Source organism: Eulemur rufifrons, chromosome 18, assembly GCF_041146395.1.
Source record: "Eulemur rufifrons isolate Redbay chromosome 18, OSU_ERuf_1, whole genome shotgun sequence".
Taxonomy (NCBI): Eukaryota; Metazoa; Chordata; class Mammalia; order Primates; family Lemuridae; genus Eulemur; species Eulemur rufifrons.
The window spans coordinates 30928035-30952063 of record NC_091000.1 but is presented as its reverse complement, the minus strand read 5'-3'; the positions used below and the strand labels follow the sequence as shown (position 1 = coordinate 30952063).

The 24029-nt window shown below is 39.5% G+C and overlaps 1 protein-coding gene across 1 annotated transcript in view; it reads left to right on the top strand.

Moving 5' to 3' along the window:
- Nucleotides 1–22645, top strand: part of FREM3 (FRAS1 related extracellular matrix 3) — a 59413-nt gene extending 36768 nt beyond the window's left edge. Inside the window, exons 4-8 of the mRNA XM_069493458.1 lie at nucleotides 2959–3189; nucleotides 5935–6060; nucleotides 14019–14270; nucleotides 19028–19177; nucleotides 22098–22645. Coding sequence (XP_069349559.1) covers nucleotides 2959–3189; nucleotides 5935–6060; nucleotides 14019–14270; nucleotides 19028–19177; nucleotides 22098–22339 — 1001 coding nt within the window. The 3' untranslated portion in view covers nucleotides 22340–22645. The remainder of the gene's footprint in view (nucleotides 1–2958; nucleotides 3190–5934; nucleotides 6061–14018; nucleotides 14271–19027; nucleotides 19178–22097) is intronic.
- Nucleotides 22646–24029: the final 1384 nt, after the last annotated feature.

Genomic DNA, 24029 nt, shown 5'->3' with positions numbered 1-24029 from the left:
CATCTCATAATTCCTAAGTCAATTACCTTGAAAGTTATTTGTAAGCATATATTAGTAGGCTTAGTTCTAGCTATTTCTTTTGAAAAATTATTTATGAGTACATGATGCCTTATTGTGTTTAGTTCGAGCTATTTCTTTTGATTATGTATAATTGTTTTAGCCCTTCAGTTGGGTTATAAATTCCTTGAGGACACACACAGTGTCAAATTTGTCTATGTTCTACAAGGACCTAGTACAGAAATATGTCTCCTTGGATTAGACACATATGTAATGCCTGCATAATATATCTCATTATCATCATTAATAATTAACAATAATCGTTCTAATAGTGTACTACATTTTCATAACATCTTTAGCTGCCAGAGCATTCAGAGATCGTTTTGCCTTTATTTTCATAACCTATTGAGAAGACAGATAGGGACATATTGCCTTCATTTCACAAATGAGCATTCTGTTTCCCAGACATGCAGGACTCCACTCAGAGTCCAGCCAACATACCAAAACTGTTGGCAAGAAGCCTGGGAAAAACTGGGCTGGAGAGAAAACAAGCAATCAAGCACAGGCAGGCTTTTCCCCGGTCTTCTCTCTGGGCTTGAGGCTTCTACAATAAGACTGTTCTTCGGGGAGAAAAGGTCAGCCAAAGAGCAACCTGACTTCTGGGTGGCCCTCAGCCTCAGTGTACACCCCAGGGAACATCATCAACACATGGCGGGACTCGCTGCCAGGAACTTCAGCTGAAATACGTCTCTTTTCTCTTGTAGGGCTCTGCCTCCACAATTCCTTACCTCGAGGCTTTCTTGTGGGGTTGGGTCAATATGTCAAGAAGTAATTTCATATCCTGGCTTAAGGGAAAAAAGGCCATTTGATGGTCTGCAGACTAACTGAAGCCCTCAGAAGACCTCTGGCCTCCCTGTGTAAACCAGCACCTCTGCCACGCTCTCTATCCTTGCGCCCTGCTTGATGGGTTTTCACAGCTCTTAACCATCCTTGGCATGTAGCATGTGTCTCTTTGTCTGTCGTTCCCTGTAGATTTCCAGCTCCATAAGGCAAAAGACTACATCTTGGGTTATATTCGACCCCAAGAAGAGCATGGGGCGTATAGTAGTCACCAATCTTTGTTGTTAAGTGAACAACAGTCAGCCTTCTATTCTATGCAATACTACTTAAACCCACATCAACACCACAGAATGGAAACTCTAAAATATCTTACTCTGTTGCTCCAGAAAAGTCTCCATAATGCCTTCATCCCATCCCACGGTAACAGCCAAAGCACAGGATCTAGAAGAAAAAGGAAACAAAACTGTGGAGTCTGACTTCTTGCTCTGATTCTTACTCTTTTTTGTAACTTTCAAAAGAACTTCACTTTCCTTATGTGTTAAATTTTCCATCTCAAGGTGTGTTTCTGAATTATTTGTAATAATGATTATAAATCAATCTGGCATGGTCCTTGGCACATATTAGATGATCAATAAATGGCAACTAGCATTATTATTCCATGGCACTCATCAAACAGAATTGAAACCACCTGTTCATCTGTTTATCTCCCCACCAACTGAAAGCCTCTTAAGGGTAGTGGTTGCTGCACCTAATTCTGTGTGACATTACCTCGCACAGAGATGATGCTCACCAAATACTAACTAAACAGTCACATGCCTGCTTCATTCCTTCAGCAGTGACACCTAGGTCTACACAAGCTCCTGCTGAGGACGTCACTCACTCTTCCTTATGTTCTCCTCTTCCAACATGTGGCCAAAGGAGGCTCTTCCTAAATATCGGACGCTCACCCTCAACTAGCAAATTAAAATGAATGCAGGCTTTCTTCAGCAGTTTTGCAAAGACAACACTAGCCATCCTACCTTAGAAATTATTTTCCTGCTTTATGGCTTTGAGTATCTTTTACAAGTTTTCAGATTCTTCGAGAATGAGGCCAGGGAATTACACAAGGGGCTATTAATCTCATTTTATATCAAGTTTTCACCATAGCTGGTGTCAGGTCATAATATTTGATTTTGCACATGACATGACTGCAGAGTCTAACCCTTACAGTGAGACCTACAGTGGTGAGGCATGGGAACTCTTGCTTCATTGACCCTTCATTGATATGTTAAAATCAAAACTAAACAATACTAGAATGTTGCTTGAACATTTTGGGTTGAGGGGAGATCTATTATACTTAGTCTCAATGGGGTAGCACCTTTCACAGTTATATCTCACATTGGGTATTTTTAACACTATTTTTGTTGCCCTTGTAGTCTCTTCAGCATTCCTATTGCCTAACAGAGCTCAAATCTATCCCCACTCTCCATTTCCACCAATGCTGCACTAAATTGTCTGATAAATTACTAAGAATTCTCTCATAATCAAAAATCACTAAACACATGAAACCAGCCACCATGAGTAAGGATCTGCTTGAGAAAACAACCTACAGACTCATTCTTTCAAAGCCTGTGGAAATTGGAATTACAAAATGTTCACTCAAAAATATTTATTGAATACCTACTATGTGCCAGGCAGTGTCCTAATCCCCAGGAATTCACCAGTGAACAAAACAGCCAAAGATCTCTGCCTCCATAGAGTTCATATTCTACTGTCTCTCTCTTTAGACCATAAGCTTTCAAGGGGATGGGATGGTTTCTTACTAATCTCTAAATCTCCAATACCTGGTAGAGTTTGGCACACCAGAGGCCCTCAGTGAACATTTGCTGGAATAAATAAGTTAATGGTTGTTCTCTGTTCTCTTCTTTCTCTCTGTCACCCCTCCTTCCCTACTTTCCTCTCATTTCGCTTCTGCTCACTTACTACACTCTCTTAGCCAAGAAGGTAATTTACAAGGGTCTTTCAGGAGCATTAAAAGAAACAATTTCTATCTACTTTCATCAACAATAGGATCGACTTTGAAAGGAGAATATACCTTTAGTCACTTGGCTTTATGTTTACAGTTTCCTGATTTTTCTTCAGGCATTGGAACCAAAGATGAAACTGCAAAAAAAGATAAAGATTTTAAAGGAAAGGCCAACAAACAGGTCCAATTCAATCCTGGACAGACCACAGCCACATGGAGAGTGAGAATTATATCTGACAGTGAATACGAGACTTCAGAGACCTTCCAGATCATTCTGTCGGAACCTGTCATGGCTGCACTGGAGTTTCCAGAAATGGCAACAGTTGAAATTGTGGACCCTGACGATGGTATGTGACACTGATTGATATGCCTTATTAGCCCTCACAGGCTCGTGGGTCCATTTCAGGTAACCATACTTCCCTCGGGCTTCATAGCCACTAGATGCGTTCAGGTCCATTATGATTCAAAGCGAAGTAAATCACTTCAAGACAGGAATTTTTCATTTTCTCTTAGGATTTTTGAAAAGGAATGTAATAGATTAAAATAGAGAGGATCTTTATCAGCATTCCTTTTACACACAAACAAGTCCTCACTGTAAACCTTCTGCACACCACAGGTGTGAACCAGCTCTGCCCCTACATGGCTAATCCTCAGGGCTCATTCCAGTTCCACCATCTTTTCCATAGGCTTCCGGGAGCCCCTGCAGCCTACATACCAGATCAAAAGGGGACCTAGAGATCATCGTCCTAGATGGCTGCTGGGTACCAGCCAAACCATTAGTTTTAACTCATGTTCCAGGAGGCTCTAGTGTTGTATACATCATATTCTTGAACTCATTGGTTTGTTTTATGCATTCATTCATTCATTCGGCAAATATTTCCCCTGAGAAATTTAAAAGAAAAAAAATTCTAACCAGTAATCATGCTGTTTGCTGCCCCTTTTTGTGAAAGTAGAAGAATATTTCTTAAAAGGGGGGCTTAGTATTCATCTTTGGATTTTAATTAGGCATGCTGAGTATTATGGAAGAGGAATGAATTCACGTAGCATCTGGAAGTGCACAGCTTACAAACATGGTGTAGTCTTAAGCTCCACAGGACTCTGAAGAATGCCCTGTACTGGCATGTCCCAAACTGCAGAAGAGAACATTAGTGTAATCGAATGTCTGCAAGGGGATGGAAAGCTTTTCATGGTCAAATAAGTCTAGAAACCATGTCAACCTTCATCCCTCTTTTGACGCATCGTAATTCACATTAGCACATTAAGGATTATGAGAAACTCTTCTATAAAGAAAACTATTTAACTTTGTTTTATCCAGTTTTCCCAAAGTGAAACGTGGACTTCTTTTTTGTCATACCCAAGGAATATCCTTTAAAAATTTCTGCATTCCAGTTTTCTTGAAGCACAATTTGAGAAACACTCTTCTATATGCTCTGTACTTGGGCAGATACAAAAGAAGTAGAAAACCACCCCCACCAACAAACAAACAAGATATCAGATCAGTTTTGTTGACAGAAACACTGAGATACATGAATCATTTATGAAGTGAATATAAAACACGTGGGACAAACAGCAAAAGTTGTGAGAGAAGAATGTTGAGGGATCTTCATGGTTCCAAGCAAGTAAGGCTTGTGGAGGAGGCAGGGTTCGAGTTGAGTCTTGAAGAGTGAATGGGATTTTGATTAGAAGAGCAGATAGAAGGCAGCTTTCTAGACTGAAAAAATAGAGGACATGCCTAAGTAACAGTCCTATTGTATCAATTTTTTTTCACATGACCTTTGTAACTTCAACTTAGTTTCAGTTTCTTCCATGATGCCAACTTTTTGTCAAGATAGTAGACTGTCAGAGTGGGTAAAGTGGAGGAAAGAAAATTATCACTGGTCCTTTCCCCCTGTAACTCAGAACCAGTGTTTCCAAGGTCTTGATACTAGTATCTGCTGATAGTAATCTGGGCAAGAAAGCAAAGATGAAAAAAGTTAATATATGATAACTATTTAACATCGATTTCTAAATTATCACTTAGTAATAGTTCCTAAAGAAAAAAAAAGACCTCCTACAATATTTTCCCTTCTTGCTTGCATCAATTCCGTCTCAGAATCTATGCTCCTACTTTTTGATATGTCAGTGAGGAAGAATTTATTCTTTTAGTACTTCTTTCTCTCCCAATGTTTTTTTTTTAATACAATGCCCCCACATTATTGTCTGAGAATACCAATGATGGACATTTCAACCAGGCAGCAAGGGCAGGCGATGCCTTGGCAGATGGAAACTGTAATGGTGGGGCCTTGAGAACCCCATCAATGACTAGGGACAACCTCCTTCAAAATTTTATTTTTTTAAGCAAACACACATATTTCAATTATGCAATTCATGCTTAATGGAAAGGCTTAGAAAACATTAAAAATCCCAAAGAAAAACAGTACACATAATTCCATCAACAAGACATGACCAATATTCATATTGACATTTCAGTGAATATATTGATAATGTAGTAGATATGTGCTCACACACACACATATAAACACACACATGCATATATACACAATTCAGTACATTTCAGCGGGAATGTTCTTTTAAAAATTAAAGACAGGACCTGTAGTCTTATTTTTCTCAACATATTAAATGACCAGCACAGTGTCTTACCTACAGTGTTTGCTTAATAAATATTGAATCAGTTGTCTGTTGAATAATGCAAGAAAATATTTCTCTTCATTAATAAATTAGATGACCTAATTGTTAATAGCATTAAAAAAAAAAAAACAGTAAAAGTAAAACAAGTACCAAAATAAGTGATCTCTATTTAGAAGACCTAAAATTTGACCTGGAAAAAAAAAAAGACGCGGAATTGCTGCAAGATTTCTTTCCATTTTAATGCTGGCTATCCCTTTTAACCTTTCAAAAGGGAAACCCAATTCCACTGCCTCTTCAGCCCCACTTAATAATAAATTATATCTCCCATTTTCACTATATTTAATATAGTTAATCATGTTGTAAAATGTAGGGGTCAAAGACTATGTATATTTCTGTTCAGATGTGATAAAATATCACCTATCAAATCTAAATCTTGCTGAAAAGTCTTCTGCCATCTTTTCTAGAATCAACAGTCTATATTCCAGAGGCGGAATACAAAATAGAAGAGGACGTTGGAGAGCTTTTGATTCCAGTAAGACGGTCTGGAGATGTGAGCCAGGAACTGCTGGTCATTTGCTCTACACATCAAGGTATGAGGCTCTCTGGGGTCCTTGCATGCAGGAGTAAAATGACTAGAAAGGGACTATGGTGAGGTTGGGAGTAGCAGGGTGGTGAGCAAAGCCGAGGGGAGGTGCTGAGACACCTTCACCACCCACGCCTGCTGCTGTCCTCTGCTGGCCTGGACAGGTGCCCTAACTCCTCTGAGCCGGGCTCCTCAACCAGGGATAAAATTGTATTCAAAATTGGGATGGAAATATCAGTTCTGACTATCTCACAAGGTTTTGTGAGGATGAAATGAGCCATTTATGTGAAAATAACTTATATACGCTGGTGGGAAATATAAATAAGGGACTCTTATTTTTGATATTCAGCATTGCCTCTGGGCAATATTGCAAAATAGTCTGTATATTTTATTCAGTCTTTCTTCTTCTGCTCCCTTCCCATCTCTCAAATGCACACTCTCCCCAACCATGGGCCCAAGTGTCCTCACACCCCAAAACAAGGTTCTATTCTTTCTGACATTCTCCACTTCTATACAGCCAAAATTCAGCTGTTCTGTGTCCCCCTCCTCAAGGTCATATTTACTAACTCATCTGTAACTATGCATTAAACAAAAATTATGGAAATAAATAAAGAACGACCAAACAAGAACCAAAAAAGGCTATTTATTCAGAGCTTGCTATAGCACAGAAGTGAGCCACCATCACTTCCATTAGGCAGAGACTCAAAGGCAGGCAGAGGAGTGGGCAAGCTTTGTAGTGGGAAAAGGGAAGGTATCGGGTATTCCCTGACAGGAAGTTGCTGGCATGGGGAGCCGCAGGCAGGCTCAGTAGATGCAGGCATCCTATGACATTGGTCAGGAGAGCATATTTGGCTTTCTCTGGTTCTAACTTCCTAAGTGGGAGCAAAAATTAGGGAAGCTGGCAGTTATTAAGTACTGACCATTCGACTGCTGGTTGCTACAGGGGTTTTGTCTTGGCGTCCTGGACTAATTGCTACAGATTATGGGTCAGACTTCTGTTTTTATACACAGTCTGGCCATTGTCCATTCATATATTCAGTCTCTCCAAATCTATGCTCCTACTTTTGATTTGTCAGTGAAGAAGAATTTATTCCTCCAGCTTTTCTTCTCTCCCAAACAATTTTTTTTTAATACAATGCCCCTACATCATTGTCTGAGAATACTGATGATGGACATTTCATCAGGTAGCAAGGCAGGCGATGGCTTGGCAGATGGAAACTTTAATGGTGAAGACTTGAGATCCCCATCAAAGCACGGGACAAAACTAGCCACCTCCTTCATTTATCTGTAACCATGTTTAGTATTTGTTAATTATTAATAGCATACAAAGGATGAATCTGCTTTCCATTCAACTGTTTACACACCTCATGTTCATTTTATACATGAAAATAAGTGTTAAACATTTATCTTAACGAGACTTCCAGAGGTTTAAATAAACAAATTGACCTCTCATCCTCTGAGATATTTAAGTATACATGGAGAGTAGATGAAGACAAATACCACAATGGTGCTGGCTATGAGTATAAGATGTACAATTTTCACTCTCTTATAATTCCACAAAGAGGTATGCAAAGGTCAGAGTGCTACCATGCATATGGTGGTTTAGTGCTCCAGGGAGGAACCCCTGACCCTATTATAATCTTTTTTTTCTTTCTTTCTTTCTTTTTTAAACCGCAAATAGACTTTTATGTGTAGAATCAAGTGTCCAGGCTGAGGTCTGAGCAGTCTGAGTTTTGTGCTCCCTATGCAGGGGGCTGTCTGGGAATGCCAGCTTTACATCTGGAACTGTATAGGAAGTTGGCTCCCACAGGGGGATCCTATGAGAAGCTAAGTTTGGATGTAGCCCTCCCACTTGGGAGGAGGTACCCCCCATTCTAGCTGACTCCCTGAAGACACTCTGAGCTTCCCAGATCATTTGGCTTGTCCTTCCACAGCATGGCTCTTTCCAGAGGCAGAGGAATGCGTGGACCCTTAGCGAACCCTTCCAGCTTAGCAATTACATGTAATCTACAAAACTGGGCTGTTTACTACCTCATTTCTCCCATTCACATCTGGGAAACCCTAGCACAATTGTCTATCAGACACTCTGGTTGTGGACAGAGAATATGCCACTGGTACCAGAAGAAGCCCAGTGTGAATCCCAGAGCAAAGCATGAGTGCACTTTCTACAAGAGCAGGTCTGCCCAGCCTCAGCCACACCCCCTGGCTCCTGGGCTCTTACTCACTGCAAGACCCAAACTAGAGCCCCAGTGTACATGTGGAAGAGAGAACTAGGCACATCCTTCCAGCAATCAGCTGGCAGAGGAGAAAGACCTCAAGGAGTACCTCACCTCACCTCTCTTTTTTCTCCTCTTGACTTTTCATTTCTCAAATGGAATAAAACTAGGTTAAACTCCAGAATTGCTAAAATGACATGGAGCTAGCAGTATCTGGTGCTTTCAAGAGAGAATCTTAAAGAACAGGCTATAGGACTGTGCATCTCTGGACATATAGCTAAACACAGCAAACACGAAGATTTTGAAGATGTGTTACAAGGGTTTGTCTTTGTAGTTGTTTTTGAATATCTCAAAATAAATTCTGCTTACTGCCAAATCCTCTGTCCTCCAGGGCAGAAGAAAATTTATTCTTTTCCTTTTCTCAACCTTAGCTCCATTGATATTTTGGATAAATAATTCTTTATTGTGGAGGCTGCCCTATGCTTTGTAAAATGTTAAGCAGCATCCCTGGCCTTTATATACTAAATAAATGCAAGTAGCATCCCCCAATTCCAGCTGTGACTCTCAAAAATGTCACCAGACATTGCCAAATGTCCCCAGAGGGTAAAACCAGCCCAACTAAAAACTTGCTCTATAGTGAAATGTTGTAAGTTTACGCAAGGACTTACAAATTCGATAGTTCTTGGCCTTATTTTATTCTTCAAATAGATCTCATCCATCTTTTCTCTCTCAGTCACTTTCCTGTTAGAAAACTGCTCTTATTGGAAGAAACAGCCAATGAAGAGCAAACCACAGAACCTAAAACCAAATGAATAGGAATAGCATTGAATCATTCTGTGGTTTTTGGTCAGCCCCAAGTCAAGTATGTTAAGGTTTTTAAATGATTAACTTTATGGAATTGAAAAGGTCAGTGTGGTAAACCAGAAGCAAAGGACCCAGCCCCATCTCTCTGATTGGACTTTCTCTCTGGGTCATGCTAAGAAAAAGGCAGAAGGCAGATTATTCTGAGAAAGTTCCAAGCACGTCCAGGTGAAAGACCTTTTCCTTTCTTTCCTTTAGAAAATATTGTGTTGTTTTATTTGATTATAGTTGTGTGTATAGGTTATAAGTATCTAAGTGTATAAGTTATACCTTACATCTCAAAGGGTTTTGAGAGGGATCAATTTTTCCTCTTCCTGAAGTATAAATTACATTGCTAAAAAGTTCCTTTACTGTAGTTGTGCTGGGGGTAAACTCTCTGTGTTTTTTGTTTATCAGAACACGTCTTTATTTCAACTCCAATCTTGAATTCCAGTTATTTTCTCCCAGCATTTTGAACTTATTCCATTATTCCACTATCTTCCGGCTTCCACTGATGTTAAGTCTGCTATTTAAAGTTCTCTTTGTGGAGATGTCTTTTCTGTGCGTTTAAGACCTTCTCACTTATATTGGATCCGAATCTGTGAAAGATCCGGGGACTTGGCTTGAAGATGTCTTCCACCAGGGAGGATTTGCTTTGCTTCTTCCAGGATCCAGAGGGCACTCCTGCTGCTGTGTCCTCAGGGATGATCAGATTTTCCCTAAATCCAAGACCTGGCTCCCCTGCAGGGGCAGTATTGTACCTGCTCTCTCCGGAGGACACCAGCTTCTGAGTGGGAATCCCTTCTATAGGTTATGGGGTTTCAGGTTTTGAGTTTTGGGGCTTTTTTTCCTTTGGCCTCTGATAATTTTTCGTACTTCCTGTGAGCACAGAAAAGCCAGAGTAATTATTTCTTCTAGTTGTTTTGTAGTATGAGGCCATCCCAGAGTGCCTAGCTGGCCAAACTGCTGGAAACGGAAGCCCCAAAGTCTCCTCCGCCTACAAGGCCCCGTCGGGCTCCCGGCCACGCCCCCTTCTCTCCGCTCACTTCCTCTTACCCAATGGTAGACCCTCTGGGGCAGGAAGTGAACGGGACCTGGGCGCCAACATCTTCCTGCTCCGACCAGGTGTTAGCTGCTGCACTTTTAAACGGGGGCCATTGTTTATCTTGCTGCCCTTTTAAAAAGTATAGATTAAAGGAAATTTGTATGTTTAAAAGAATTTATAATCAAGTAACGTAATAATGAAAGACAATGTGGAGAAGTAAAAAATGCCCCAAGCTGACTACCAGGAGATGGGTCTTTGACTCCTGGACAACATAAAATGCCCTGGCCACCTCCTGAAGTCATCAAATACTGTAAGATGATGATTCAGTTACCCTTGAATGTAGTTTCCTGATGGGACTTTCTCACTAACATTTATGGTTTTTATAAAGCAAGTGTAATATGTAGCCACAGAGACTGAGCCATATATACTCTTTTGTAAAGAAATAATTTTTAAAATAACTTCATGGGCTGGCAGACTGCCAAGTGTGGTGAGGGAGGCCGGGCAGCCCTAATCATCGTGGACGGGGTGGTGTGCTGGTCCGTGCTCCCGAGGGCTGGTGGTGCACATCCCTTTCCGGCTCTGGGTTCAGTGACTTCACATTGATAGCAGAAATTGGCCAGGGTGGGAATAATTATACAACAAAAATCAGCCAAGGTTACAAATCTGGCTTTTTGTGTCCTTCGTGTTGTTTTGTTTTGTTTGGAGAGCTGCTTGTTAAAACATTTCTCATCAGACCACCACGCTGAGGGAGGGAGTTCTTAGGGTAATCCTTTGGTTCTAACCTTAATTTTGGAGAATTAAACCCATACTCAGTAACACTGTTCGTGCATCTTGACTTACAACTCTGCAAACAATGAGGGACATTTTGTGTGAATCTTCTCTAATGCTTCTCAAAAGATGCTATGTACCACTACTGGTCAAGCTGCCCTGACAAAGCTTGAGACCTAATTACTAACATGTCTTTTTCATAACAACCTTAAAACCACACATTCATACTTCTTGGAGACTCTTCACTATTAAATAAGGGGTATGTAGACACCATAGCCAGGAACTTTATCTTCTACCTCAGGTTGTATGTGATGTTTTCCAAACAGAATTTTCCCTCTAAGTCCTGGGATTCTTAACTTGCTGCATATAAAATAGAGATTTTTTAAATCTTTTACTTAATTAATGCCAGTATTCTGTGTTCTTGACTACTAACTATAACTTATCAAATTGTTTCCCAAAGTAAATTTTCTAAAATCCCAAAAGGAATGGGCCATTTAGATAAACCAAAATTTTTATTAAATAACATTTGATTAGAAAATTTTTTTCATCAACTCATTTTAAAAACTTGCTGAAATGTATTTTTTACTTTCTGTTTTGGAAGACTTCCACAGCGAAATGATTTTCAAGAAGAATTCTAGTTCAGTATTTCATTTAACCCAGAAATCTACCAACTTAAATGCCATGTCTATTTCAATAAGTGGATTGGTCAGCTAAAAAAATTAAACAGAAAAGGGGAAAAGCTCAATCACATTTGTTTCCTGAACTATTGGATAAATCACTATTTGACTATTCATTAGGTAAAATATATTGAGAAAGAGATTTAATACAGTTATATTTAATGAAGACAGTATGTGTGTCCAATGTATACAGTATCTGCTTTTGCCATTTATCCTGAGGAAAGAAGCATGCAGTTTCTGACAAGTATCTTTTGTCATTCCACTTGTCACACCAACATTCTACACGCTTGATGACTAGGCAAAATAAAAAAGGTATTCTTCATGGTTTAGTCCTTCGTAGACATCTGGATCTTTAAAAAGGTTGGCTGTTACTTAGTCTGTTATAAGAGCTTTTCTCCTTTTTTCTGAGTGTCCTGTAACGCAGAAAGTATCCTATCCCTGCCAGACAGAGTGTTATCTTATCCTGTGAGCCTTTCTACACCGCTAGCCACTTACCTCCCTTCCCATTTGGTTGGGGAGTGCCTGTTCTTGCATTTAGTGATAATGCTTGTATCTGACATTCCAAGAACCAGCCTCTCCTGGATGACTTGAGCTCAGAGGACTCTTTCATGCTTAGGTTCTCCCAGGGAAAGAACATCATAAAGGAATAAGATTAAAAAGCTTACACCCACACTGAAACCTGGCTAACTTCCCCTCTGAGTGGTAGTTCCCTTGAAATAGATAGTCTGTCCGTTTCTATCCGTTTCTGCTCTCTGCCCCAGCAAACATTTTATTCTCACCAACTCTCCAGCTATGACTTTTTTGTATGTTCCCAGAATAACAAAACAGTCAATTTGTTACTTCCTGATAATTCTAAAATTGGTTCCTTTGAAAAAACATTCTAAAACGCTTTGTGAGGCAGTGCCCTTCTAAGCAAAGCCTCTGAAGTCAGTTGGAGATCACTTTCATTTTCTAACAATCTATAACTACACATGCAGCACAAAGTCCTAGATATAAACTTGCATTTATGTTCAGAAGGCGGTGGGCATTGGTGTTATCATGCATTGGGCACAGACCATAGCTATAAGCAAGAAGGCCCCTCACAAGACTGGAGCATCCAATCCAGAAGCTCACTGTCCTATCCCCACTGCTTCTTATTAAGATGAGGTGTGCTGGGAAATATTTATACTTTTCAAAAATTGCTCACTTTGTATACTGAGTTATTTATAGTCTTTGTTCTGCCTAAATCTGGTCTGCCTAAATCATTTAAGTTTACCGTGACTACTTTTCACCTTTTTTGCTCTAAACCTATGTGTTACTATTCTTAATACTACAAAAATGCACTGAATCCCAGAATTCCTACTCCTAAGTATTCCTCCAGAGAAATAAAATTATATCCCCACTCAAACACCAGGACCAGAATATTCATAGCATTGTTCAGAATAGCTAAGATAGAAAAAAACCAATTGTCAACTGGTAAATGGATAAACAAACTGTGGTGTGGCCACACAATGGGGAATAGTAGTCAACAAAAAAAGGGAACAAAATCATGATACATGGATGAATCTCACAAGCATTGTGCTAAATGAAAGAATCCAGACACAGAAGACTAAGTATTGTATGGTTCCATTTATATGAAATTCTCATAAAGGCAAATATGTGTATAGTGACAGAAAGCAGATCTGTGGTCCCCAGAAGCTGAGAGATAGGGAAGGAATGGATTGCAAGGAGTACAAGTCAACTTTTGTGGATGGACAAAAATCTTCTCTGTTATGATTGTGGTGGAGGTCACATGATTATACACTTTTGCTAAAACTCTTCCAATTGTGCATTTACACTGGTGAATTTTAATGTAAGTAAATTATTATAATAAAATTTTAAATGCACCAAATCTAACCTGAAATCCTCTATTCAAGCCTGCACTCCTTGTACAATAACAGGTAACCTTGTGGCTGTGTTATGGTGTCATATGTGGAACTCCAGTCAGGTGTGAGGATCAGATTACACAGATGCTGCTCACAGCTCTGCCAACATGGGCAGAGCAAGAGCAGGAAAAATTCTACACAATTATCATGCTGTGGATTCTCTAGTTCTAATTTCGCTGCAACTCAGTTTTCCCATTTATAACATGAAAGAATTGGGCTAAGCCAGCCCTGCCATCCTATGGTCCTTCAGTTCATTTAGCCCCTAATCTAAATAAACCTTATTCAATATACCCTATTTAAGCACCACTAAATCTGGATCTGGATCATATTAAAATACTAGAGTCTATTCTGAAAGCCTTTTTATTACAATATTAATATTTGTGATGTAAGAGATAAGTGTGCATTATCATTCAGATAATTATGTAAAAATAGGTTGAAGAACCAGTAGGCGGCAGGCTTCCTGTTTGCAATTCCATTTCTTCTCACCTTCCCTGTTCCTTCTCATATTCCTATAGGTTCTGCTACAGGGACGGTTCCTCCGGCAGTGTTCTCTTTCTCTGATTACATCTCACGTCCAGAAGACCACACCAGCATCCTCCGCTTTGGCAAGGATGAGACTGAGAAGACCTGCCGGGTCCTGATCGTTGACGACTCCCTTTATGAAGAGGAGGAATCCTTCAGGGTTTCGCTGAGCCTGCCAATGGGAGGGCGACTGGGAGCCAAGTTCCCCACCACCAAGGTGACCATCCTGGCTGATCATGCTGACGGTAAGCCCATTTCCTGCTTCAGGACTCTTAGCAATAGCTGCCTCCTTCTTGCACTTTCTCTCAACAGTTAAAAGGCAAATCTAGCTTAAATGATCTTTTGAAAGACTATTTTATGTTCTTCAAAAACTGTGAGTAGCTTTTCACATACATAGACATCACCAAGAGCAATATAGCAATGCAGAAAGATTAAATATTTGTATATGTCTTTACTTATTAAAAAAAAAAAAAAAAGCACAAGGAGGGGACCTAAGACTTGGAAGGAAGCCAAGAAGAGGACCTAAGTCAAGTATTTAAACACCCAACCAGGACTGCCCGAGAGCACCTTCATCTTAGCAGTGTAAGGATCATCGCTCACAATAATAAGTGTGTGAGTCAAGTGGCACAGGGGGCCTCATGTGGAGCATCTGGACCTCCTCCTAGGATTACCTGGCAGGACGTTCGGCCCCAGTCCCTGGGGAGCCCAGCTGAAATTCAGCCAGAGAAGAGAGGTCCTCCTCACTCCTCAACACCAGCCCTGTTCAAAAAAGGCATCAAGCCCAGTATTATTTTTCTAGGTCTCAATTGCCCTTTCTATAAGGAGCACTTTTAAAAGAAAAGGGTTATAAAGACAGGGCCAGGATCAGGCTATTTTATTACTAGGCTCAAGTTAGTTTTACTGCTTCCTCTTCTCACCATGCCTCTGTGAGGATCTGAGTGGCTGTGAGTTGCTGTGCTCAGATCTAAGCAGGGTTAGACTGGGCTGCTATTATAGACCCCAAATTAATGTGACTGCTTTATAGATACAGCACAGAGCTTCCACTAACCAGAGAGCTGTGCCAAGAGATAAACACAGATTGAGTAGAGTTTGAACAGTGCATACTCGCTCCAAGTAGGTATGGTGAATATATCATGTACTATATTATTCTGTTTGAGATTATGTCTTTAAACAATCATAGAACAAGGTAAAACATGAGTGAAATTAGAGGTGGTGTTTTATTTGTTCTTTTGTTTGTTTGTTGTGTGGTCTCCTCAATCACTTTGCTTAGTACTATTGCACCCTATGGAGCAGATCTCAGAAATACGCTATAGACCAATTTTGCTCCATTTAAAAGGAAAAAAAAATTTCAAGGGCTAAGCTCAGTTCCAAAACACAATTTTACAAGTATCAAAAGCTAAGAATAAGGATAGGCCCTGATGTTGATGCTTTCTTCATTGTATGCTTTTCTTCTCAAAAATGTCTTCATTAGAATTAAGATAGTAATTGTTTTTCTTAAAATAATGTGTATGAATTTTTAGTATATTTCTTTTCTTTATGGAAATTTAGTATTATATTTTCTGTTAAACCAAAGAGATATTGGGGAGTGCCTACTAGGAATATTACCCTTGATTATCTAGTTTTATTGGGAATAAATTGTTTTGGAAAGAGAAATATCACTCACACTATCTTATATACAAATTACCTGCTGTTTTCCCTGCCGGGTGTGGTGGCTGTAATCCTAGCACTTTGGGATGCTGAGGCAGAAGGATCACTTGAGGCCAGGAGTTCAAGATCTGCTGTTTTCCCAACAGAAGGGAAGACATTTTCCTATATTCCATCTTTTGGTATCCGTCCTGTTCTGTGTGGTTTCTCCAAGTCTACCAGCAGTATATCTGTCATCTCACCTGCAAGACTTGGCATTAAATTTCTCTGAATATGGACACTGAACTCATTTTAAATGATGATCGTATCTCTTTTGAGAACTTCACTTCCCACCTTGTCATATTTCCTCCCTATTTCCATTTAAAGAACATTCTCTTTTAAAGGCGATAGAAATGCATCTGTGGCTGTGGAATCCATTTAACATGAGCACGATGTCATTGCCTGTCCTTGGAAATCACTGCTAGTATCTCCATTTTTCAGCCAGAGCTAAGGTAGGGACTATTTGGAGACTCTGCCGAGCTTTGCGGAGGAGCCGTTTTCTCTATTACAACAAATCTCCTGATGTGCAACACATAAAGCATCAGGAAAGAATTTCATGATGCTTTTTCCAAGTGACACTTTCCTCTCACGCTTTATATCTTACTGTATTCTTGCATTTTTTTCCTCTGAACAGCAACATAACTAATCCAAATTTTTTTTTTTTATTTTTCTTCTTACCTTTTCCCAATACCACACAGGATAATTTCTTTAATAAACAATCAGGTCACTTTGTCCAAACTTAAAAAAAAAACAAAAAAACTTTGTACTGAGTTAAAAATATGTCAGAACTGAGTTAAAATTATCCATTTGACAAATTCCTGTTGTACTTATACTGGCCACTGTGTCATGAACAGTACAATGACATACAGAATATGGTCCCTGACCTCAAGAAATTTATAGGGCTCTGATATGAAGAATAGCACATTAGAACAGTAGCTTTAACATTTCCACTTTCCAAAGAGGTGCTAAATTAAGAGAAGGGGCTCTAAGGAGACCATTTGGGAAGTGTAATGTGTGTCACCTGCAATGTGAGGACACAGTGAATTGGGGACGGGATCTGCCTGGAAAATCTCAATGTGGGAGATAAGCTGGTTGGTTGCTTTGATGGGTGAGCAAAAGAGAGGGATTGCATTGAGATTAAGCAGTATTCCTAGAGATTATCAAGGCAGAGGATGCAGGAGGGTTACCGTAAGCCACACACGAGTCATGCATGCAAGAGACAGCCAACATAAACTTATCTTGGGTCTTGTCCAAAAGTGCCACCTGGAGGGCTGAACAGTCCTCAACAGAGGTCTCACCAAATGCTAATGGGCTGAGGAAGGATTAAGTGACCAGCCAGAATGCAGACGTTTAATGGGCTGAGGAAGGATTAAGTGACCAGCCAGAATGCAGACGTTTCATCCTTATCAAGGGAACTGCAGATGAGAGATATCCAACTGTGAGAGTGAGAGGTCTTCAAAGAACTCATGAAAGTGCTTGTGAGAAACAGAATCAGTTTTTCTTCCATCTTCCAAGACCAGAGAGTACTGAAAACTATGGAAATATCCATCAAGAAAGAACTTTCCTGCTTGTCCTGCCTCTCCTCCTCCTTTCCTGTCCCAACCTTCAAGGCATCATATCCATTGACCATAATGGGGAGTAAGTTCTTGGTAAGAAAAGAGAGGATGGGGTATGCCAATTACCCTGATTTGATCACTTTATATAATATGTAACAAAATACCATTATGCACCCCAGAAATATGTCCAATTATTATATGTCAACTGAAAAAAGAAAAGAAAAGCAGAGGATGTCCCCACCACCCTTCTCTGAGCACAGGCCTCCCACCTGCCGCATGCCTGAGCTGAGCAAACAGCCAGTGTGATCCATCACTACAGTAATAGAACTATTCCAAATGTTATGGAAGCACGTGGTAAAGAATGATTAATTTCTCAAAGGAATTAAATACAGCTTCCCAGAGCAAGTAACTTTTTATCAAAGTCTTAAAGAATGAGTAGGCATTCACCAAAATGGCATGTTCCAGCTCAGTGAACATCACCTACAAAGATGGAGACTCATATACGCATGCTATGCTGGGTGCATTGTGAGCTGTTTGGTGTAACTGGGACACGGGGCACAGAGTGGCGTGTGGTACCAGATGATTCTAGGGAAAAAAATGGACTCAAAAAAAGAATTTTGAAAAAATGGACTCAAATCAGATTATGAGAGGTCTTATATGCCATGGTAAAACTTCCCTCAGCAGTTAAAAGATCTGCTAAAATATATCTTGAGCAAATAATACTTATTAAATCTGATATCTACCCTTCACATTTTTAGCTTTAATTCAGATATGCTTTAGCATTGCAATATGTTTGCAAAGGTGTCATCTCTAAAACTAATTTTCCATTTTACAGTCTCAGGGGATCATTCATCCATGGTGAAGCTGCTTGTCTTAATGTTTATATTTTTTTGCCTGTAGATATCACAGCCCAAGCAAAAACATTCATTTCAAAATCTTTTTCATAACAGTGTATATCTAGTGTAACAGCTAAACCTTGAATAAGCTTTAAATAGTTAGCCAAGTTCATAAACTACTTTTTAGAAGAGAGTGAACTGTGTGTGGATGGGTATGTTTGCTTTGCCAGATCAACATTCTCGTTGTCAAACTTTTCCCCTTTTAGAAGATGTACATTTCCCTTCCACATGCCCCTGAAGCATGGTGCCTGCGCTGGTCTCCCTCAGCCTCCTCTTTCTCGGGAGCCATTTCTCAGCCTCCCGGAGTGCATTTCTGGCATTGCAGCTAATGGGACGCCTCCCACCCTCCCCCATCTCCCAACCCCATCCCCAGACCTGGGGTTTCTGTCTGTCCCTGTGATCCGGAAATGCCATAGAAAAGGCACAGCACCAGTCTCCAAATTCAGAATCCTGGCTCAGCGATCTCTCCACGCAAAGAGCAATTTTCTCCCAAGAAAAAGCTTTTCTAAACTTCCCCATCATCTTTTTCCAAACAATAGCTGACTTGGCTGAGTTAGAGCTGATCGGCCAATTTTCCACAATAGGGAAATTTCTTCTATGTAATAGCTCTTAAAACAGAAAATGAATAGAATCCAAAACGATTTTATCTCATGGCACTTCCTGGAGTCAAAGTCTTGGCATGTGAGTCTTTGATGTGGCTTTTTGTGTGTTTTTATTTTTTTCTCCTGAGCTATATATAAACAGTACCTGTGTGAGATCTGTCAAGCCTGATAATTGTGACAAATGCCCAGGCTCACACAGGGCCAGAGGAGACAGTATGCCTGGGAGGCTGAAGCATTCTCAGTTTGTCCTTTCGTGCCTCCCTAGAACCTGCCCTGCACTTTCGGGATGCTGAGTATCATGTGGATGAAAGTGCTGGCTACGTGGAGGTTTGTGTCTGGAGAACAGGCACTGATCTTTCCCAAGCATCATCCGTCACCGTGCGCTCCAGGAAGACAGAGCAGGAGTCAGCAGAAGGTGAGAGGGCCCCTTAAAGAATATATCATCATCATACGCGTTTATGATGGGGTCCAGTCTGTCAAGTGTATGCATGCCTAGTCTTTGGTGATGGGCTCTGATTTAAAGTTTCTCCTACCTGAGCACACAGACTGTATATATTACAACTTCTGCTATTTACAAAATAAGTAGAATATTCAAACAGCAGCCCTTATGATTCATTCATTACCTACTTGCTTGTCATGAGCTCAAATTAATTTTCCAAAGTTCACAATATTTGTAGATCCATTAAGCTGCTCTTAAACAATACTTCAGATGAAGATACCCCATAATGGCTGAGCAAGTCCCAACTCCTGGAAGAATCCAGTCACGCATTAGACCTTTGAAGAGAGCAGGTTTTCACTTGTGACTCTTGGGCATTTTCCTTGGCCTATGTCATGTCCCATTCACCTTTGCGTGTCCTGACATGGACGATGAAGACCTCGCTGGCAGTGGGGCTAGGTGACTCTGGATACCACTTCCTCTCGTGAGCCCATCAGTTGCTTTACCAGAAAAAAACAGCAGGACCCAATAGGAAAAGAAAGGAACATTCCCATCTATGCTGATGCCCACATTTTCTCATGTGCAGCTGGGACCTTTGGTCTCCTGGGATAAGGATGGCCAGTGTAGGTCAGGACTAGCATAATACACCTTTAAAACCCATGAGAATATGTTAAGGTAAAAGCAAAAAGCCTGTAAATAAAACGGAGCAATCTAAAAATCTACACTAACTGATGAGGCATAAAGAAAGTAAAACACACATTTATCTATGAAAATGGGAACCCAGTTTCATCATGTACCCAGAAACAGTTAAAGAAAACGAAGACAGCCATTTTGCTTGCATTTGGAAGAATTGACATAACACTTCAGCAAATATATCACAGGATACTGTACATCAAACCAGTAATGATCCTTACTAGTTTTTTTCTTTTTTTAATTTTGAAAGAGGGTCATTTCTCATTCTGTATGTATCCATGGAACCAAAAGTGAATAAACCAATTGGTTCATTGGAAATTTTTTGCATGTGGTTTGGAAAAGAAATTCAAATTCATTTAGATAAATCCTTTTGCATAAAACTAATGATGCTTCTGGTAGTTCTCAGGTAGGGATGGACTAAGAGAAGTAATGTCCATGCTTGGGGTGGTGATTCATGGGTTTAAACAGGAGAGTGCAGAGCAAATAGTTTAGATTTGATAATCTATGGGACCAAGTAAATATTTGACAACTGCTCAGGCTAATTCAACAACTATTAATTTTGCATATATATTTATAATGATTATAATTTGTTAAATTAATAATAATTATAACTTGATGCCTACTATTTGCCAGATACTGTGCTACATCTTTGCTGTATTATCTCTAATCTTCACAATAACCTTGTACGGTAGCTACAATTATCCCCAGTTTGCAACTGAAGAGACTCAAAAAGATTAAATAATTTATACAAGTAAGCAATGAACCAAGATTTGAATCAAAGCGCATGAGATACAAAACTCTCTTTCCCTTCTTTCCCAACTTGGTAATTTTCACCATAATCTTGTTTTGTTTTCTTAATGTCATTATTTGATGTCTTTTTAAATTTTTAAAAATAATCTCAAACTTACAGAAGAGTAACAAGTACGGTGAAATTTCTTTTTCCTCACCCATTCAGAGTTAAGTTGCCAGTGTTTGGAACCACCTCTCTGAAAACTTAGAATGTATTAATAATTCCTACAAAGACGTTCTGCTATATAACCACAAAACAAGCATTTAAAATCAGAAAATTAACTTGATAACATTTCTACAGTCTAATCCTCAGACCTCATTTAATTTCCACCAAGTGTCCCCAAATCATCCTTTATAAGAAAAGAATCCAGTTCAGAATCACACATTATATTTAGTTGTCATGTCTGCTTTCATCTCTTTCAATCCACAACGATTCCTTTGTCCTTTCTTGACTTTCATCACCTTGATTTTTTTAAAGATTACAAGCCAGTTTTTGTAGCTTATACAATGTCCTCCCAGTTTGGGTTTGTCTACGTCATAATTAGATTCAGGTTATGTATCTTTAGCAAGAATATTGCAAAGATAATACTGTGTTCTCATTGCATTCTATCAAATGGCACCCAATTTCAATTTACACCATTACTGGTGGTGTTAGCTTTGATCACTAGGATAAGGTGAAGGTGGTACCTGCCAGGTTTCCCCACGATAATGTTACTTTTTCCCTTTGCAATTAATAGGTATTTTATGGAGAGATAATGTGAGACAATGCACATATTTGTTTTTCGATTTTCTTATGTGTTAGTTTATATCACTCAGAGATTTCCAATTAATTCCATTTCAGATGTTGCTATCCTTACATTTGATGACTTTTCAAATAGTAGCAAAGAAGCTACTATTTGAAAGTAGCTTCAAATAGTGGCCCAGCTTGCAAAAAATGATTCATAACAACCCAGACGATGGAAGAACTTCATGGCTGAGTAAAATTCAGCAGAATATTGCAAGATTCAACCAGATGTCTGGCAAAGGTGAATGAGGGAAACTTAATCAAAATAAAATTCATGATATTTATCTTCAAAGTTAAAAATAAAAAAGGCAAATCCGTCCATTTCAAATTGAAGCTGCCTTCAGTGTAATCAGTGGGGTCTTTGTAGAAATGCTTGGAAGGTGACATGCCTGGTCTAGACATGTGGAGCATTGATGAGGAGGGCACAGGGGCATGGCATGAGGGACTACATGGCATTTGGTAGACTACGGAAGTTTCCCCTTTCCAGGGATCAAGCCCACAAAATATGATTCTGGGAGTGTTGAGTACAAAAGAGAATGTGGCAGGGTTGATGAGACCTCTCATTTTTCTCTGAAGGAAAATTTATGACAATGAATCATACAGTCTCACTAGTGCCTTTTCCTTTCCCACCAGCTGGAATAGATTATGTTGGCATCATCCGAAATCTAGACTTTGCTCCAGGAATGCGCATGCAGACATTCCAAGTGACAATCCTTGATGATGTGGGGCAGCCCATCTTGGAGGGTCCAGAGAGGTTTGAATTACTTCTCCAGATGCCTATGGGTGCAGTACTTGGAGAACCACATAAAACCACCGTTTTCATCAATGACACCATCAGTGACTGTCAGCAGAATGCTTGTACTTCCTTTCATTGAAAGACGAAGGGAGGGAAAAACAGCCAAAACACGTCTCCTAACAGAATGAAACTCTACTCTTTCCAGATCTCAACAACTCTGAGATATCAATGATATTGTACTGTCATTGGTGTTATATTCTGGCGATATGTGCAAATATAATTTATGTGACTGCATGGGGATACACATATACCTATACAGAAGAATGGATTGAGCCCCCAAAGAATTAGCTTGTATTCTTGTTATCCTTTTTCTATTTTCTTTTACTTTCTTTCTGAGGCCAGTGAAACCCATTGTCATCAATTAAATCAACAGTTAAGATCAAAGGGTTGATCTCCCTTTACTGGTTGATGCTGGACTAAAGCACTTTTAAACTATAGAGACACACACACATACATATATATACATGTGTGTGTGTGTATATATATATACACACACACACACATACATATGTATATACACACACATATATACATATATATATATATATCTCCTCCTTTGGTTTTTCAGGTTATTATGATGTGAATGCCCTGACTAAAATTTGCAGATAAGCCTAAAGCTCCTTTTTGCCAATGGTTCAATTTTCCTCCACAAGTCTTTATCAGAGCTGCTAGGTAGGGAAATTTTTCATCGACTCTCCCTTCTTCTGTCCTCTTTTGTAAAAAGAATCATAAACAGTAAAGTGATAAAAATGCAAGTAGCAGAAAGAAGAAAGTGGAAGATTTGCATAATTCCCAAACTGCCCAATTAGTTCTTAACTAATTTTAAATTAATAATATATATAGCCATTAGCATGCCTCCACTAATGCCATATAAATCAAAATTTCCAAATTATTTTGAAAACTACACCTTTGTGCCTCATTATTGTCTTTTAGGTATTTCTGGTGCAAAACTTTTTAAGATTTGTGTTTCAGACATTACTTAACCTATTCTCAAGCCAACATGGTGCATAATAAAACCCATTTCAAGAAGCCTTCCTTCCAAATATCAAGGTGGCAAAAGAAGGCTCTTGGCTGTATGTGATCTGCATTGAGAAGTCCTTGTCTACCATAAGCAAAGGCTTTGTTTCCTTTCTAGACTTTAGTTTTCCCAACCAGAGAAAACATTTGTATAAGCTACCTCAAAACTCTTGGCTTCACTTCTCGCTCTGTAGAATGAGAAATTCAGACTCAATTTCGGTAAAGATCTCTTCCAGTCCTGTCTGATTCCTGTCGAGTACATATCTACCAACAGAAAATTACCCTCCCTCACCTTACAGTTTGCCCAACTACCACAGTCCAAAATTTTTTAAACTCAATTCAACAAATATTTATTGGGCTTCTTCTACAGGTCAGAGAGATATGGATGGTTCGCAAATATCACAAAAAAAGTAATGGAAAAACCACATACGGACCAGAATAACTCACAGATATATCCAACAGGCCCCACACATGCCCTGGTTCAGTCCCCAAATGAAGTAACCACCATGAATTTCCTGCTGAGCACCTGTGTGCCCACTGTCAGCATTATGGAGAATTCTGTCTTGAACCTAAAATTAATCCAATCTTTCAGTGTTTTTCAAAAAATCACTTTCTCTCTCTCTCCTTGTACCTTTTATTAAGGAATTACATTCAGATGAATGCAGTGTCTAGGCATTCATCTTTTTCTCCTGCAGACATTAGACTGTGTTTTATGGAGTCTGTTCCATTTCCAGCTTCCACCCATTAAGATA